This window comes from Aegilops tauschii, chromosome 5, assembly GCF_002575655.3.
Source record: "Aegilops tauschii subsp. strangulata cultivar AL8/78 chromosome 5, Aet v6.0, whole genome shotgun sequence".
NCBI lineage: Eukaryota > Viridiplantae > Streptophyta > Magnoliopsida > Poales > Poaceae > Aegilops > Aegilops tauschii.
This window is the reverse complement of record NC_053039.3, coordinates 228,263,534-228,278,635: the sequence shown is the minus strand read 5'-3', so window position 1 is coordinate 228,278,635 and position 15,102 is coordinate 228,263,534. Positions and strand designations below refer to the sequence as shown.

The 15,102-nt window shown below is 49.1% G+C and overlaps 1 protein-coding gene across 1 annotated transcript; it reads left to right on the top strand.

Moving 5' to 3' along the window:
• Positions 1 to 637: 637 nt before the first annotated feature.
• LOC120964575 (probable F-box protein At2g36090) lies at positions 638 to 7,779 on the top strand. Its single transcript, XM_073500126.1, has 2 exons — positions 638 to 6,967; positions 7,381 to 7,779. The coding sequence occupies exon 1, from the start codon at positions 5,398 to 5,400 to the stop codon at positions 6,349 to 6,351; it is 954 nt and encodes a 317-aa protein (XP_073356227.1). The 5' UTR covers positions 638 to 5,397; the 3' UTR covers positions 6,352 to 6,967; positions 7,381 to 7,779.
• Positions 7,780 to 15,102: the final 7,323 nt, after the last annotated feature.

Here is a 15,102-nt window from a genome sequence, read left to right as displayed (position 1 = left end):
ATTTAAGGGAAGTTGTCCGAGACCTACTTTTCTCGGTTCTCGTAAACTTCTTCCCCGTAAAATCTATTTTTTTCTATTTTTCCCTTAAAGAACCGTACAAATCACACGTACATACGTGTAATATCATCATCAAAATTCAAACCATGTTATATCGAACATTCATACTTGATAATAATTTCAAATCCACAATATATGAAAATTGGTCCGAATTCAAATTTAAACACCTTGGATGGTCTAAATCATTTCGAATAGAACATCTATACATTTTATTGACGTTGAAGAACCACAAATGCTTAATTACATCATCATGGAGCTGTTCATAGCCGGTGTGGTTTTCGATCAGTTGACGTATCTCAAGAAATCATGCAATCGTCGTTCATCCCTTTGTGGCTGAACTGCTGGTATATAAACTTTGTTCCCCTCATTCTCATAGCGATAGTTAGGCAGTTGTCCCCTCTCGTCCTCTATGATCATGTTATTCAATATAACGCACACAGTCATGATGCGCCACAAGTCCTTTTGATCCCAGAAGTGTGCATGACCATAATTAATGGCGAAACGAGCTTGGAGAACCCCAATTGACCGTTCGACATCCTTTCTACATGGTTCTTGTCCTAGCAAAGTGAATATGCTTGTTACTTTGAGGGTTTGGTATTGTCTTGATAAAAGTTAACCATGCATTATATATGTCATCAGCAAGATAGTAGCCCATGTCATTGACGCCCATCGATTTCTAAATTCACTGGAGGCGCCTCTCGAACAGAAAGCCTTGCAAAAAAATGCTATCTGTGCAAAACATTCAGATCGTTGTTAGATCCCGTGAAACCAAAATATGAATGCCAAATCGAGAGGTCATGTGTTGCCCCAACTTCAAGAATTATAGTTACATCTTTACCTTATCCTTTGAATTGTCCATACAATGTTGTAGGACAAGGGTTCCACATCCAATGCATGGATTCAATGCTTCCAAGCATGAAGGGAAAGCCTTTCGATTCACCCATCTAAGAAAGTCTACAATGCCCTCATCATTTGGAGCTCGAAGATATTCTTCTTCGAATATCTCAATGATGGACCTCACAATGTTTTTCAAACAGATCATTAAAGTACTATTTGCCATTCCAATCCAGTCAATAGAATCGGCTGGACAACCATATGCAAGAACTCAAACGACGGCATAAATCTTTTTCAAACTTCTGTGACCTTGTTGACCAGCTGCATTTCTTCTTTGTGTAAAGAACAAGCAATGAACTTCCATGGCACGAGCAATGCGCAAGAACAAACCAATTGACATTCAGAATCTTCTCCTAATTTTTTTCTCGAATACGCATGAGTGTGTGTATCATATATTATAGAAGAAAAAGGGGAAGAACCCTCTGCGGTTTTGTTACATGAGAGATTACACGGTGCTACGCCAGCATCCACCTCCTATGGCCTAACCGGACTACTCACGACGAGCCCACTCTAGTGCCTCCACGAAGAACGTATCCAGCTCTCCTCGTAGCAGTCCCGCCTGCCTCCACACCTTGCCCTCGCTCGCAATCCGGTGCAGAACCTGCTGGAGGCTGGCCGTTGCTTCGTCGAAGACGATGGCATTCCGGTGCTTCCATAGCTCCCACATGACGAGAAGGCACAAGGTCCGCATCGTCCTCGCCTGTCACCCGTGGGTATCCTGCCGGGCACAACAATCAGGCAGGGGCTCTCCTACACACGGAGCGTCGTGCGGAACACCCATGGCTGTGAACCTTGGCCCACACTTCCCTCGCCAAAACACACTCAATGAGCAGGTGGGTAATCGTCTCCTCTACTGATCATAGAAAGGGCAAGAGTCCTTGTGCGGTAGTCCTCTCCATGCTAATCGGCCCGACGTCTGGTAGTGATTCATGATCGCAAGCCATGCGAAGAAGCGGGGTCAGGGAGCGCCATGTGAATGCCGCGGTGGGTGACACCTCCCGAGTTGCAAACTTAGCCGCATAGGCTGGCTCGACCAACAAGGCGTCGTCCTTCTCCCAGGACCAGGCGATGCGGTCCACGTGTTGGACGTCCAGTTGAACTGTCGTGACCGTGGGCCAGATGTGCAAGTACTCCGAGGCTTCCTCCGTGTTCAGCGATGGCCCGATATCACTGGCCCATCTCCCCTCGGTGATGGCCTCATATACCATCCTAAGGCTCCGCACTCACGCCGGGGCGCGCTCATAGGCTCACAGCGCGAGCTCCTACAACTGGTATCCATTAAGCCATCTATCTTCCCAGAATAGTGTGCCTCGCCCATCACTCACGACCGCTCGAGTGGCCGCCTGAAATAATTGCCTCGATTCCATCTGTACGGAGAAGGAAAACTCAGACCAAGGCCTATTCTGATCAGCCCGTTGCAGCCAAAGCCACTTGGTCTGGAGGGCCACATTCATCCACCTCATGTCCAATATACCAAGGCCACCGGCCCACTTGGGTGTGCACACCCTCTCTCAGGCCACAGCGCACGCGCCACCGCCGGCGTCTGCCTTGCCAGCCCATAGAAAGCCACGACATATCTTGATCATGGTGATCATGGTCTTCGGGGGGAGGTCCAGGGCAAGCATCGAGTGGATCGGAATTGCGAAGAGGACAGATTGTACCAGTAAGGCCTGGCTACTCTTCGGGAGGGTCACCGCCCTCCAATGGGGTAACCGCGTCGCGAGTTGGTCCACGAGCCCTTGGAATTGCGCCACAGTGTGCTTCCGGATGGATAGTGGAAGACCCAAGTACTTGCATGGAAAGGTAGCGCTAGAGCAGCCAAGTGTGTCACACACTAGGGCGAACTCCTCCTGGGAACAACGGATCGGTAGTGCGGCGCTCTTCGCCATGTTGACTTGAAGCCCGGATGCCTGTCCAAAGATGAGCATGATGGAGTCGCATGCGACCAGATTCGTCCTCAGCGGCTTGAGGAAGATGATGACATCATGAGCAAACATCGAAACCCGCTGCTTGAGGCCCGAGCGCGCAAGGGGTGTGAGGATGCCGGCAGCCGTTGCCTTGAGGAATAGCTTGTGCAGCGGCTCCATGCACAAGATGAATAACATTGGAGAAATTGGATCCCCATGCCGAAGGTCGTAGAAATTGAAGATTGTCTCCCCGGGCACTCCATTGACCGCAATCTTGGTGGTTGATGTGGATAGGATACCACAGATCCAAGCTCTCCACCATGCCCCAAAACCAATTTGTTCCAGGATCTCCAAAAGTAACGGCCACTGGATGGTGTCGAACGCCTTGGAGATGTCAAGTTTCACTAGGGCCGTGGGTTTCCGCAGCGCATGCAAGCAGCATGACGTGCGCTGTACGAGCATGAAGTTATCATGAAGAGATCTCCCACCAAAAGCACTCTGGTGGTTCCCCACGAGCTACGGTAATTCTACCGCAAGCGATGATGCTAGGACCTTCTCGAATATCTTGATTGCACCATGGATGAGGCTAACATGCCGGTAGTCTTTGAGTTTGGCCGCTCCAACCACTTTAGGCAGGAGCGTGACGAGGGCTTTGTTGATTGCTGGCAAGCCGCACATGTCACCTCGAAAGAAGTGTTCCATTGCCCGCATGAGGTCGTCCTTGCATGAGGTCGTCCTTTATTATGTGCCAGCACGAAGCATAGAATCTGCCCGTGGATCCATCTGGCCCCGGCGCCTTGTCCAGTGGCATCCCCTTCACAGTGTTCTCAACCTCCTCGTAAGAGAAGGTGGCCTCAAGATGTTCCGCGCGTGGGCAAGCCCGGGTCATCCATGTTCAGTGCATACGGCCGTTCCGGGGCCGGCCCAAACAACCTCGAGTAGTAGCTGTTAACTTCCTCATCGATCTCTTCCTGGGCCGTGAGCACGCGCCCATCAGCCTACAAGGACAGGATGGCATTACGCCGCCGCTGGTGGAAGTACGCCGTGTTTGCTTCGCCTTCCTTGAGTTGTAACATCCGCGATCGAAGGCGGGCAATCATGCGATGTAGCGACGCGAGCCCTAACAGCTTCTGCTTAAGGGCTTTGCGCAGACCATGCTCCTTCACCGAGAGCTCCCGGTTGTCCATGGCTTGAGCGAGCCTCGCAATGACCTGGAGGGCGATCAAGGTTTGTAGCTTCACATTGCCAATCCAGCGGTCACTCCACCTTTGCAAAGCCTTGGCGGTTGCCCTTAGTTTGTTGTCTAGGGCCACGAATGGGTTGCCCGTTCCAGGCACCGAGTGCCAGGCCGCCTCGACGGTCTTGAAGAATCCCTCTGCCTTGCGCCAGAAGGCTTCGAAGCGGAAGCGTTTGCCCACCGTGACATCCTTAAATGGGCTGAGCGCGGCGCTCCTATCATGAGACTTAAGCCCGCCAATTTTTACAGGAAGCTATCTTCCCTTAAACGGGATCCCATAAAAATAACAGAAGTTGCTGGAGGTCTTTTTTCCCATGCTTTTTGTAAACGGCAGTTTGTTTTTCGGGTTACGGTAACTATTTTTGGAGTTGCTCTGTCTTTGTCATCGGATGGAGCATTAGCCGCAGGTACAAAGACACCTGCGGTTAGCTCCCTCAAAATCTGAAATAACACACGTGTAAAATAAAAAACCGCACATGTCAAACATTCTCAAAAAGATAGCCTCCCATGTCAAATACCAGCGACAAACCGTGTGTTGAGCACAGGGAGACACGCCCATGTTTGAAGAAATCAGAGCGTTTAGGTACGAGCATTAGTGTGGGAGAAAAATGGGACCATGTGTTGTTGGCCATCACCATAAACGTAGTTTAACGTACCACTCCTGCAAATGCAACCGTCGTTTCTCTGAACACGAGAACGTGAAATAATACGATTGAAATTTGCGAGGACGCCCCCGCAAAAAAAAAAAAAAATTGCGAGCACGAGAACAAATCAGTACGTATAAGAAAGCTACCCTCCAACTAATGTAATCCCATTCGCTGCCGCGCCGGTCAAAGCATCCATGCGTGCGTTCTGCACGGCCTGGCCCCGCATGTCAGTGAAATGTAGGTGCACACACGAACGCATTGAAGCGGGAGGCGAAATCGTCGCCACATGAACCTTCCAAGTCAGCTTTGCGTTTGGGAGACGCCCCGGAGCGTCACCGTGGCGTCTCCGTTCTCCAGAAACGAACGAGCCGACTCGGCGGTCGCCTCGCTTTCAGACCGTGATCACTCACCCTCCAGACAAATATATATAACCAAGTTATTATTAGCTTCAAACCCAATCAAACCCCCAAAAGCAGCATCCTGCACGGGATCTTATCTTAAGAAGCGTCAGTAGCTTGCTGGAGCCTCACATCACAACCTACACAAGTTTTTGAGTTTCGCCGGTCGATCGCGGCGCGACAACCAAAAGTTGCACCGCGGTTCCGCGTGCGTGTGGTGTTGCGTGCCAACCTCTGCGATCGATCAACCCCGCGGCATGGCGGGAACTCGCGTTGAGGAGACCACGGGGGGTTGTTCGCCGGCGTGCGACCACGACGGCGGCATTGAGACCGTCATGGACGACCTCCCCGCGGACGTCCTGGGCATCGTGCTCCGCTGTCTCGACGGTGCGTCCCTGGCGGCAGCTGGGTGCGCGAGCGCGGGATTCCGGGAGCTCGCCAACGACCCCGACGCGTGGCGCGCGCTCTGCCTCCAGATGTGGCCGTCGCTACGCCAAGTCGTCAGCTGCGGCGGCGACGGCGGCTACCGGGCGCTCTACGCTGACGCGTTCCCGTTCCCGGCCGCGTCACCCGCGGTGTCGAGCTCCCTCCCGGCGCGGCTCGTCTCGGCCGTTGACCTGCACCACAACGACGTTTGCATCATGTCGCGCGTCGTCGAGACGGACGCCTCGTCGGCGTGGTTCCTGGGGTCACCGTTCCGCGTCGACGCGCTCGTCCAGGAGGGCTTCACGTCGCCGTCGCCGGTAACGCCAGGCGATCTGAGGCTGAGCTGGATACTGATCGACCCGGCAACCGGCACCGCCGTGAACGTCTCCAGCCGGCGTCCCGTGTCCATCGAACGGAGGTGGGTGACCGGGGACTCCGTGGCGCGGTTCACTGTGGTGCTCGGCGGCGGCATCGCGTTGGAAGCGGCGGTTATGTGCGACGAACGGCACGGGCATATCAGGGAAATAAGCCTGTGCGCGGCGGACGCCGAGGGTGGCGGCGTGAGCGGGCAGGACGGGCTGGCCGCGGTGATCGCGGCCATGGCGAGCGCGAGGCAACGCCGTGGAGCGGAGGAAGCATCGAGGCAGCTCTACGAGGAGTTCGCCAAGGGGAAGCGGGAAAGGAAGGAACGGAGGGAGAGGCGGGAGGGCATCGTTGACCTCTGCTGCTCAGGCGTTGGCGCTGCAGCTTTCCTGGCTTTCTTGGTGATGCTGACGTTCCAGTGACAGTGCGACGGCCGGCTGTAAATTAGAGTTTTCATTAGTTTCTTCTTTTTATTTCGGTATATAATGTTATCTCGCTGACCTTCAGCCGTTGGGAAGAGGGGCAAACGAACAGCCCGAAATTTCAAGTTTGATAAAAAAAATTGCAGGGGAAAATCAATTCATTGATTAAGTAATAATGGTTTTACAGTCATCTAGAATAGTGTGGAAAGAGAACGATTTCAATCTTTTCCTAAGAATGCTTGGACCTCTACTACAAACAGGAATTTTTCTGCTGTGCAAAAAGAAGAAACGTCTACAACAGGACCCGATAACGCGCGCACGTTCGGTACCACAGGGCGCCGGTCCGAACGACCCTGTTCGGAGTGGGACTCCCTCGAGCCGAACAAAATTGTTCGGACATGATTCCTTAACCCCCGAACTACCACGTGGCGAAACCCCCCTCTTGGTCCACACGGCTTCTCCCCTCGACCCCCGATCCAAAAACGCCCTGCGTCTCCCACCTCCACCCCCGGTCCCCACCATAGTTCCCCTTCCCCTCCATACCCTTATTCATGGAATTTGCCATGGCAAGATCGGAGGAACCCTACAGAAACTGAGCTACTTGAAGTGAAATCAGGTGAATTTTTGCGTGCCCCACACCACCTCCTCCCCCTCCTCCTATTTCCCCCCTCTCTAATCTAGCCATTGTTGCCAAGGCAAGATCTGAGGGACCTTACAGAAGCTGTGAACCCTACACTGAAAGTACCACGCATGGCAACTTAGCAGCATGAAAAAAGAACCTGTTCTTGCCATGAATTTTGTTTTTTCAGCTCTTGCCATGAGTTTTGTGCTGATCCTGCCATCCTCAGATCTGCCATGAGATTTGTGCTGATCTTGCCATGCTCAGATCTGTTTGGATGGCAAGAACAAGAAAAAAATGTGTGGTAGTTTGATGAATTGTGAATTCTTGCCTTCCCCTATTGTTCTTACCATCTAATTGTTGCTACTGACGACACTTCCTTATCTGTTTTTTGAAACTTTTCATGACAGGAAGCTAATGTATCAAAAGGGATTGATGTAGATGTTGTGTGGGATTTGAGAAAATTGCCAACCCTGTTAAAGGTACAATGCCATGAGTATATGAAACAGGAGGGGGATGGCAATCTGCTTCTTTACACTACAAAAAATGCCATCACTACGAAGTTTACACTATGAAAAAGTTGCCGTGAAGTTTACACACATAGAGATACAAGATGGAAAACAAAAGAAGAGGTTTACAATACGAAACTTGCCATCATGGCAACAATGCGGTGAAAAATGTTTTTTAACATCTTAAGTCGCCATGGCAAGTTTCCATGTTTTTGAACATATTAATTAAAGAAAATTGCCATGGAAATTTTTTGAGAGATGGAAAATGTTGTGACATGGCAAGTTTGCCATGTTTTTTAACATCTTAACTTGCCATGGCAAGTTTGCCATTTTTTGAACATCTTAATTAAAGAAAATTGCCATGGCAAATTTTGATAGATGGAAAAATGTTGAGACATGGCAAGTTTTGAGAAATTTGTCATGGCAAGTTTGCCATGTTTTTAACATCTTAACTTGCCATGGCAAGTTTGCCATGTTTCTGAACATCATAATTAAAGAAAATTGCCATGGCAATTTTTGAGAGATGGAAAAATGTTGAGACATGTCAAATTTTGAGAAATTACTCATGGCAAGTTTGCCATGTTTTTAACATCTTAACTTGCCATGGCAAGCTTACCATGTTTTTGAACATCTTAATTTAAAGAATTTTGCCATGGCAAATTTTGAGAGATGGAAAATCATGAGACATGGCAACTTTTGAGAAAATGACAACAAATAACAAAAAAACAAGTAAATATGTTTATTCCCTACAAAAGAATGGCAAATTTGCCATGGAAAAATCTACACAACATAATTCCCTCTCAAATTTGCTATGTGATCAGACCACCAATTTTACAAAAGTTGCCATGTGTTATAGAAAATGTAGTACTTCTGCCATCGAAATAAATTAAAAATTGGCATGGCTTCACAAGTATAAAGATGCTACATAGTAAAATTTTCTATGTTCTAGAAATATAAAATTTGCCATCGTATTTAAATTAAATTTGCCATGCTATTTACAATAAATTTGCCATGACAACATAAAATAAAATTTGCAATGGCAACTTAAACTAAAATTTCTGCATCAAGCATCATGTAGTTTGCAATGGTCTCTCCTCCATCAACTACATGATGGCAACTTAAACAAAGCTAGTTCAATAGGACAACAACAAAACTGAACATCTGCAGAAAATTCAGTCAGTAGGTGTGTGATGTAGGGACGGAGTTGCAAGTACCGTTGCATTGGCGACCAGCAGCATGAGGAACACGGCGGTGTGGTTGCCATCGTCTCCAGCATGAGGAACGTGGCGGCGTGGTCGCCCCATGCCAGCCCGACGATGTCGCCTCCGGCTTCCTCGGCTCCGCGACCCTAGCCGCCCCAGCCGCCATGACCTCCAGCACGGCCCTCGCCGGAGCCGCCCGAGCACGAGCGCTTGGGAGCGCTACGCTCGAGCTCCAGGAGCAGCTCCTCCGCCAGTCCGCCGCGGCTTCCGAGTACGTCGCCGGCGCGACGACCTGCACGAGCTCCTCCGCCGTGGTCTCTGAATACGCCACCGGGGCAGCCCCGCACGAGCTCGAGATGGAGGGGAGAAAAGTGAGCGGCAGAGTGGAGGAGGGAGTGGATAGACTGAGAGACTCGTTGGGGAAAAGGGGGAAAGGATAAGAGAAGCCAGGGCATTCACGACGACGCGTGTTCTTTCCGAACGAGAAAAAAAGTGACGTGGCTGGTGGCTTGTTCCGTGATTCGTGTCAGAAAATCGTACGGTAGAAACAGCGTTCGGGCTGGGCGTCTAAAAATCTGACGTTCGGGCGTTATTGATTCCGTATTCAAATGCAACCGTTGCTCATCCCCCACAGGTCGCTCCCAGGGCGGCTCGAGCAGAAACCCTACCCGCAGCCGCCGCCGCCCCCCCTCCTCCTCGCCTCGCCGCCGCCGGCACACGTCTCCGAGCAAAGCCCGTGGGCGGCCGACGGCGACGGGATCTCGTTCGCGCGCGTGTGTGGCCCTCTCGGTGGTTGCGTGCGGCGGAGCTGCTCGCCGCGATGGCTGGCCTTGGCTCGCCGGCTGACCTTGGGTGCTGCTCCGGCGGGTGCTGAGGCGACTTGCCGTGGCTAGGGTGCGGCGGTTGGGCGGCTTGGCGTGGCTACGTGCGGCGGCGCCTGGTCGGCTACGGCGCGTGCTTGCAGGTGGCGTGCTTTGTCCGTCGGCGAGGCCGTCCCCTGCGATAGCGAGGTGGTCCAGTGCTTCGTGGTGGCTCCTCTGCGACCCGGGCGGTGGTTGCTGGACTTGGCGACCTTGGGCTCGTCCCAGGCTCATTCCAGATCTGGTGTGGTGATGGGGACTCCACGCATCTACGGTGGAGGGCTAGAGTTGTCGGGCGGCGGCTAGGATCTGGTGGTGGCGGCTTCGGCCAGGGGCGGTGCGTGCATGGGCGTGGCGGATCGAGGGATCCCGCGGCCAGCTTGGCGCCAGCTTCAGCAACAGGGGCGGGAGTGGTCGGGAGGTGCTCCCTTGGTGCTCTGCGGTGGTTGGTGGGTGGTGGTTTGCAGCCGGCCGGTACGGGGATTTGTTGGTAGGGCGTCACCGGGAGAAATCCTTTCTTCGGCCTTGCTGGATCCGGCGACGGCGACGTCCGCAGGCGTCGTGCTCTTCCTTGGAAGCGTCGTTGTTGTGTGGTGCTCCTTCCCTCTCCCCGCAGCCTTGGCTCCGGAGGGAAACCTCAGATCCGCGGGATCGGGCGATGAAGGTGACCTCACGTCTTGTTCCTCCTTGGAGGCATCATCTCGAAGCCGGCTACAACCTGGAGAGCGGTGGATGGCGGCATCTTCGCCGCGTGGTTTGCTGAGGCGGCCATTTTTAGGGGCGCTAATTTCTGTTTGGCAACGATGATGGTGGCGAGTGGAGCTCGGGTCGCTGCTCGGGCTTCAGTAGTCGGATCTTCTCGGCGTGTCCGAGGTGCTTTTATGTGGTTGCTTGGTTGCTTTGAAGTCGAAGCTGCGTGGAACGAGTGATGATGACAGGCTTTTAGTGGTCGTTTGCGGAGGGCACGGTCAGCGCAAGTCTTGCATATTCCCCCTTGCGAAGCTCGTCGTCGAGTCGGAGCTGTCGGTGGTTCGCCGGTGTGGCCATATGTTGGCATGTTGGCTAGGTTGGTCGGTGGTGCCCATTTTATGGGTTGGGTTGTATCGATTTTAGCCCGGTTTTCCGTCAATTAACCGGGCAATTCTCACTTCTTCTTAATCAATGAAATGGCAAGTCTTTTGCCTCGTTTCAAAAAAATGCAACCATTATCCATGCAGGACCATCAAATGGAACCAGCTCTCATTGTAAGGTATGAACAAAATATGTCAAAGCTTACTGAGTTTTACAGACAAAGGGCAAAGAAAAACTTTGCTTCTAAAGGAGACAAAAATACTAAAATTTTCCACCATGCATTGCTCAGAAGAAGAAAGAAGAATACCCTTGTATCCATAAAAGATGAGAATGAGAATATTCATTTTAACCCGCGGGCCATTGCAAATACATTTGTAAATTATTTTCGGTATATATTTGCTTCTCCTAATGTGAATGTAGGCAGGCCTTTTCTAGATTCCAGCCCTCCAATTGATAGCCAAGACTACACCTGCAGTATCCCGAACAAGGAGGAAATTCTAAACACTTTAAAGGACATGAAGCTAAATGCCTCTCCTAGACCTGATGGGTTCAATGTTGAGTTCTACATTGCCACTTGGAGCTGGATTGGTGATGATGTCGTTGCTATGGTGAAAAACTTCTACCAAACAGGTATAATGCCATCTCACATTAGTGATACTCACATTGCATTGATTCCTAAAAAGTTAGTTCCACAAATTCCTTCTGATTATAGACCGATAAGCCTTTGCAATGTCATCTATAAGATCATTTCCAAAACCTTGGCTAATAGAATTAAATCTCACCTCCCTGACTATATCGATCCATCTCAACAAGCGTTCATTGAAGGTAGACGTATATCCAACAATATCATTCTAGCCCAAGAAATCACTCATCCTTTTGCCCTTAAATTTTGGAAACATGAAGCTTTCTTGCTCAAAATTGACCTTGCTAAAGCTTTTGATCGCCTTGAATGGAACTTTATTGTCTCAGCTCTTGCTCGTAAAGGGTTGCATGGTCATTTCATAAATTTGGTCTATGCTTGTATCTCTTCTCCGAAATTTTCTGTCTTCATCAATGGTCAACCCTTTGCGCATTTTAGTAGTAACAGATGTATTAGACAGGGATGTCCTTTATCTCCATATCTTTTGTTCTTGCTATTAATGAGCTTTCCTTAAGTTTGCATCAGTCCATGATTCAAAATCGCTTGTCTGGTATCTCTCTCGGTCCAAACTGCCCCCCAATTCACTCCATGCTCTTTGCCGATGATTTGTTAGTCTGTGGCAAGGCCACGGTGCCAGAAGCGATTCAGATGGTCCATCTTATTAACCATTTCTGCAGCCGCTCTGCCCAGACCCCGAACTGGGACAAATCTTCTGTTCTTTTTAGTGCAAATGTTTCCTGATACGTCTCCAACGTATCTATAATTTTTTATCGTTCCATGCTATTATATTATCTGTTTTGGGTGTTTTATATGCATTAATATGCTATTTTATATTATTTTTGGGACTAACTTATTAACCTAGAGCCCAGTGACAGTTTCTGCTTTTTCCTTGTTTTTGAGCTTCGCAGAAAAGGAATACCAAACAGAGTCCAAATGGAATAAAACCTTCGCGGTGATTTTTCTTGGACCAGAAGACACCCCGGAGACTTGGAGTTCAAGTCAGAAGAGCCACGAGGCGGCGACAAGGGGGTAGGGTGCGCCCCCCTACCTTGTCGACCCATCGGTGACCCCCTGACCTAGTTCTGCCTCCTATATATTCACATATATTCCCAAACCACCAGAGGCATCCACGAAAACACTTTTCCACCACAGCAACCTTCTGTTCCCATGAGATCCCATCTTGGGGCCTTTTCCAGCATCCTGCCGGAGGGGGATTCGATCACGGAGGGCATCTACATGAACTCTATTGCCCTTCCGATGAAGCGTGAGTAGTTGACCTCAGACCTACGGGTCCATAGCTAGTAGCTAGATGGCTTCTTCTCTCTCTTTGATTCTCAATACCATGTTCTCCTCGATGTTCTTGGAGATCTATCCGATGTAATCTTCTTTTGCGGTGTGTTTGTCGAGATCCGATGAGTTGTGGATTTATGATCATCTTATCTATGAATATTATTTGAATATTCTCTGAATTCTAACATGCATGATTTGATATCTTTGTAATTCCTTCGAATTATCGATTTGGTTTGGCCAACTAGATTGGTTTTTCTTGCAATGGGTGAAGTGCTTAGCTTTGGGTTCAATCTTGCGGTGTCCTCACCCAGTGACAAAGTAGGGGTCGCGAGGCACGTATTGTATTGTTGCCATCGAGGATAAAAAGATGTGGTTTACATCATATTGCTTGAGTTTATTCCTCTACATCATGTCATCTTACTTAAAGCGTTACTCTGTTCTTTATGAACTTAATACTCTAGATGCAGGCATGAGTCGGTCGATGTGTGGAGGAATAGTAGTAGATGCAGGCAGGAGTCGGTCTACTTGACACGAACGTGATGCCTATATTACATAATCATTGCCTTGGATATCGTCATAACTTTGCGCTTTTCTATCAACTGCTCGACGGTAATTTGTTCACCCACCGTATTATTTGCTATCATGAGAGAAGCCTCTAGTGAAACCTATGGCCCCCTGGTCTATTTTCCATCATATTAGTTTCCGATCTACTATTTTGCAATCTTTTATTTTTAGATCTATAAACCAAAAAAACCCAAAAATATTTTATCTTTTGTTTAGTTTAATTTATCTATCTTTATCAGATCTCACCTTTGCAAGTGACCGTGAAGGGATTGACAACCCCTTTATCGCGTTTGGTGCAAGTGTTTGATTGTTTGTGTAGGTATTGGTGATTTGTGCGTTCTTCTCCTACTGGATTGATACCTTGGTTCTTAACTGAGGGAAATACTTATCTCTACTTTGTTGCATCACCCTTTCTCTTCAAGGGAAAAACCAACTCAAGCTCAAGAAGTAGTAGGAAGAATATCTGGCGCCGTTGCCGGGGAGATCTACACCAAGCCTACCAAGTACCCGTCATGAACTCTCATCTCTTGCATTACATTATTCGCCATTTGCCTCTCGTTTTCCTCTCCCTCGGTTCTAAAACGATTTTTGAAAATATTTGTCTTTTTATTCGCCCTTCCTTCATTCGTCTTTTCCTTTGCCTTTATGTCTTACTTGGCTTGTTTGCTTGTTTGGTTGGAATAATTGTGTATTCATTGAAAATCAGAATCCAAAGAGTTTATGGATCCCATCCACTTGCTAATCTTTTTAAGAGATCCAATTATGATGAACCAATTGCTAGTGAGTTGAGTGCACTAGATTATCTTTATGAAGTTTTGCTTGAAATTCGTGAATCTGAAAATTGTGATGAAATTTATGAAGTGATTCACGATAGCTCCTTTAATGAAAAGCATGATTGCAATGATGTTATTATAAATTCTATTAATGTCAATTGTGCTAATAATATGCAAAACCCTAAGCTTGGGGATGCTAGTTTTGCTATGTACACTACTTATTGCAATGATCATGATTGGGGTGATAATGCTTCTTATGATCTTGAAAATTTATTTAAGCCTCATGATGAATATGTTTGCTGTAATATTGAAAGTGGGTTTGGAAGAGTGTTGTCGGTGTCAAAACCGGCTGATCTCGGGTAGGGGGTCCCGAACTATGCGTCTGAGGATCGAAGGTAACAGGAGACGGGGGACACGATGTTTACCCAGGTTCGGGCCCTCTTGATGGAGGTAATACCCTACTTCCTGCTTGATTGACTTTGATGAGTATAGGGGTTACAAGAGTTGATCTACCTCGAGATCGTAATGGCTAAACCCTAGATGTCTAGCCTGTATGATTTGTCCTAGCCTCTACGGACTAACCCTCCGGTTTATATAGACACCGGAGGGGGCCAGGGTTATACAGAGTCAGTTTACAGAGAAAGGAAACTACACATCCGTTCGCCAAACTTGCCGTCTACGCAAAGGAGAGTCCCATCCGGACATGGGGGAAGGCCTTCTATCTTGTATCTTCACGGCCCATCAGTCCCGCCCATGTCACATAGCCCGACCATCCGAGGACCCCTTAATCCAGGACTACCTCAATAGCCCCCGAACTTGCCTTCAATGACGATGTAGTATCCGGCTTTATGTCTTCGGCTTTGCAAGGTGGGTTCTCCATTATACTTCGGATTGACGATAGTTCGGCTCCTCATTAAATATCATATTCTATTGATTCTTTGCTGCCATCGCCTTGGCTTCCACGTGTCAAACGAATGCGAACGGTCTAGGTGTTTTTTACATATAACCCCTTGACCATGCAGGGAAGGCGTCTATTTAAGGAGCTTAGATCTCAGATGCCATTCCCCACCACGCGGAAATCCTTAGAACTCGCCATAGGAAATCGTCCAAACATGGCTGGCGCTCCTAGCTCTTCCTCACGTCCCCACGGCCCTCAAAAAGGCGACTGGGAAAGTTGCTCGGTGTCCCGCGCCCATCTAAATAAACTTCAGACGCAGGGATAT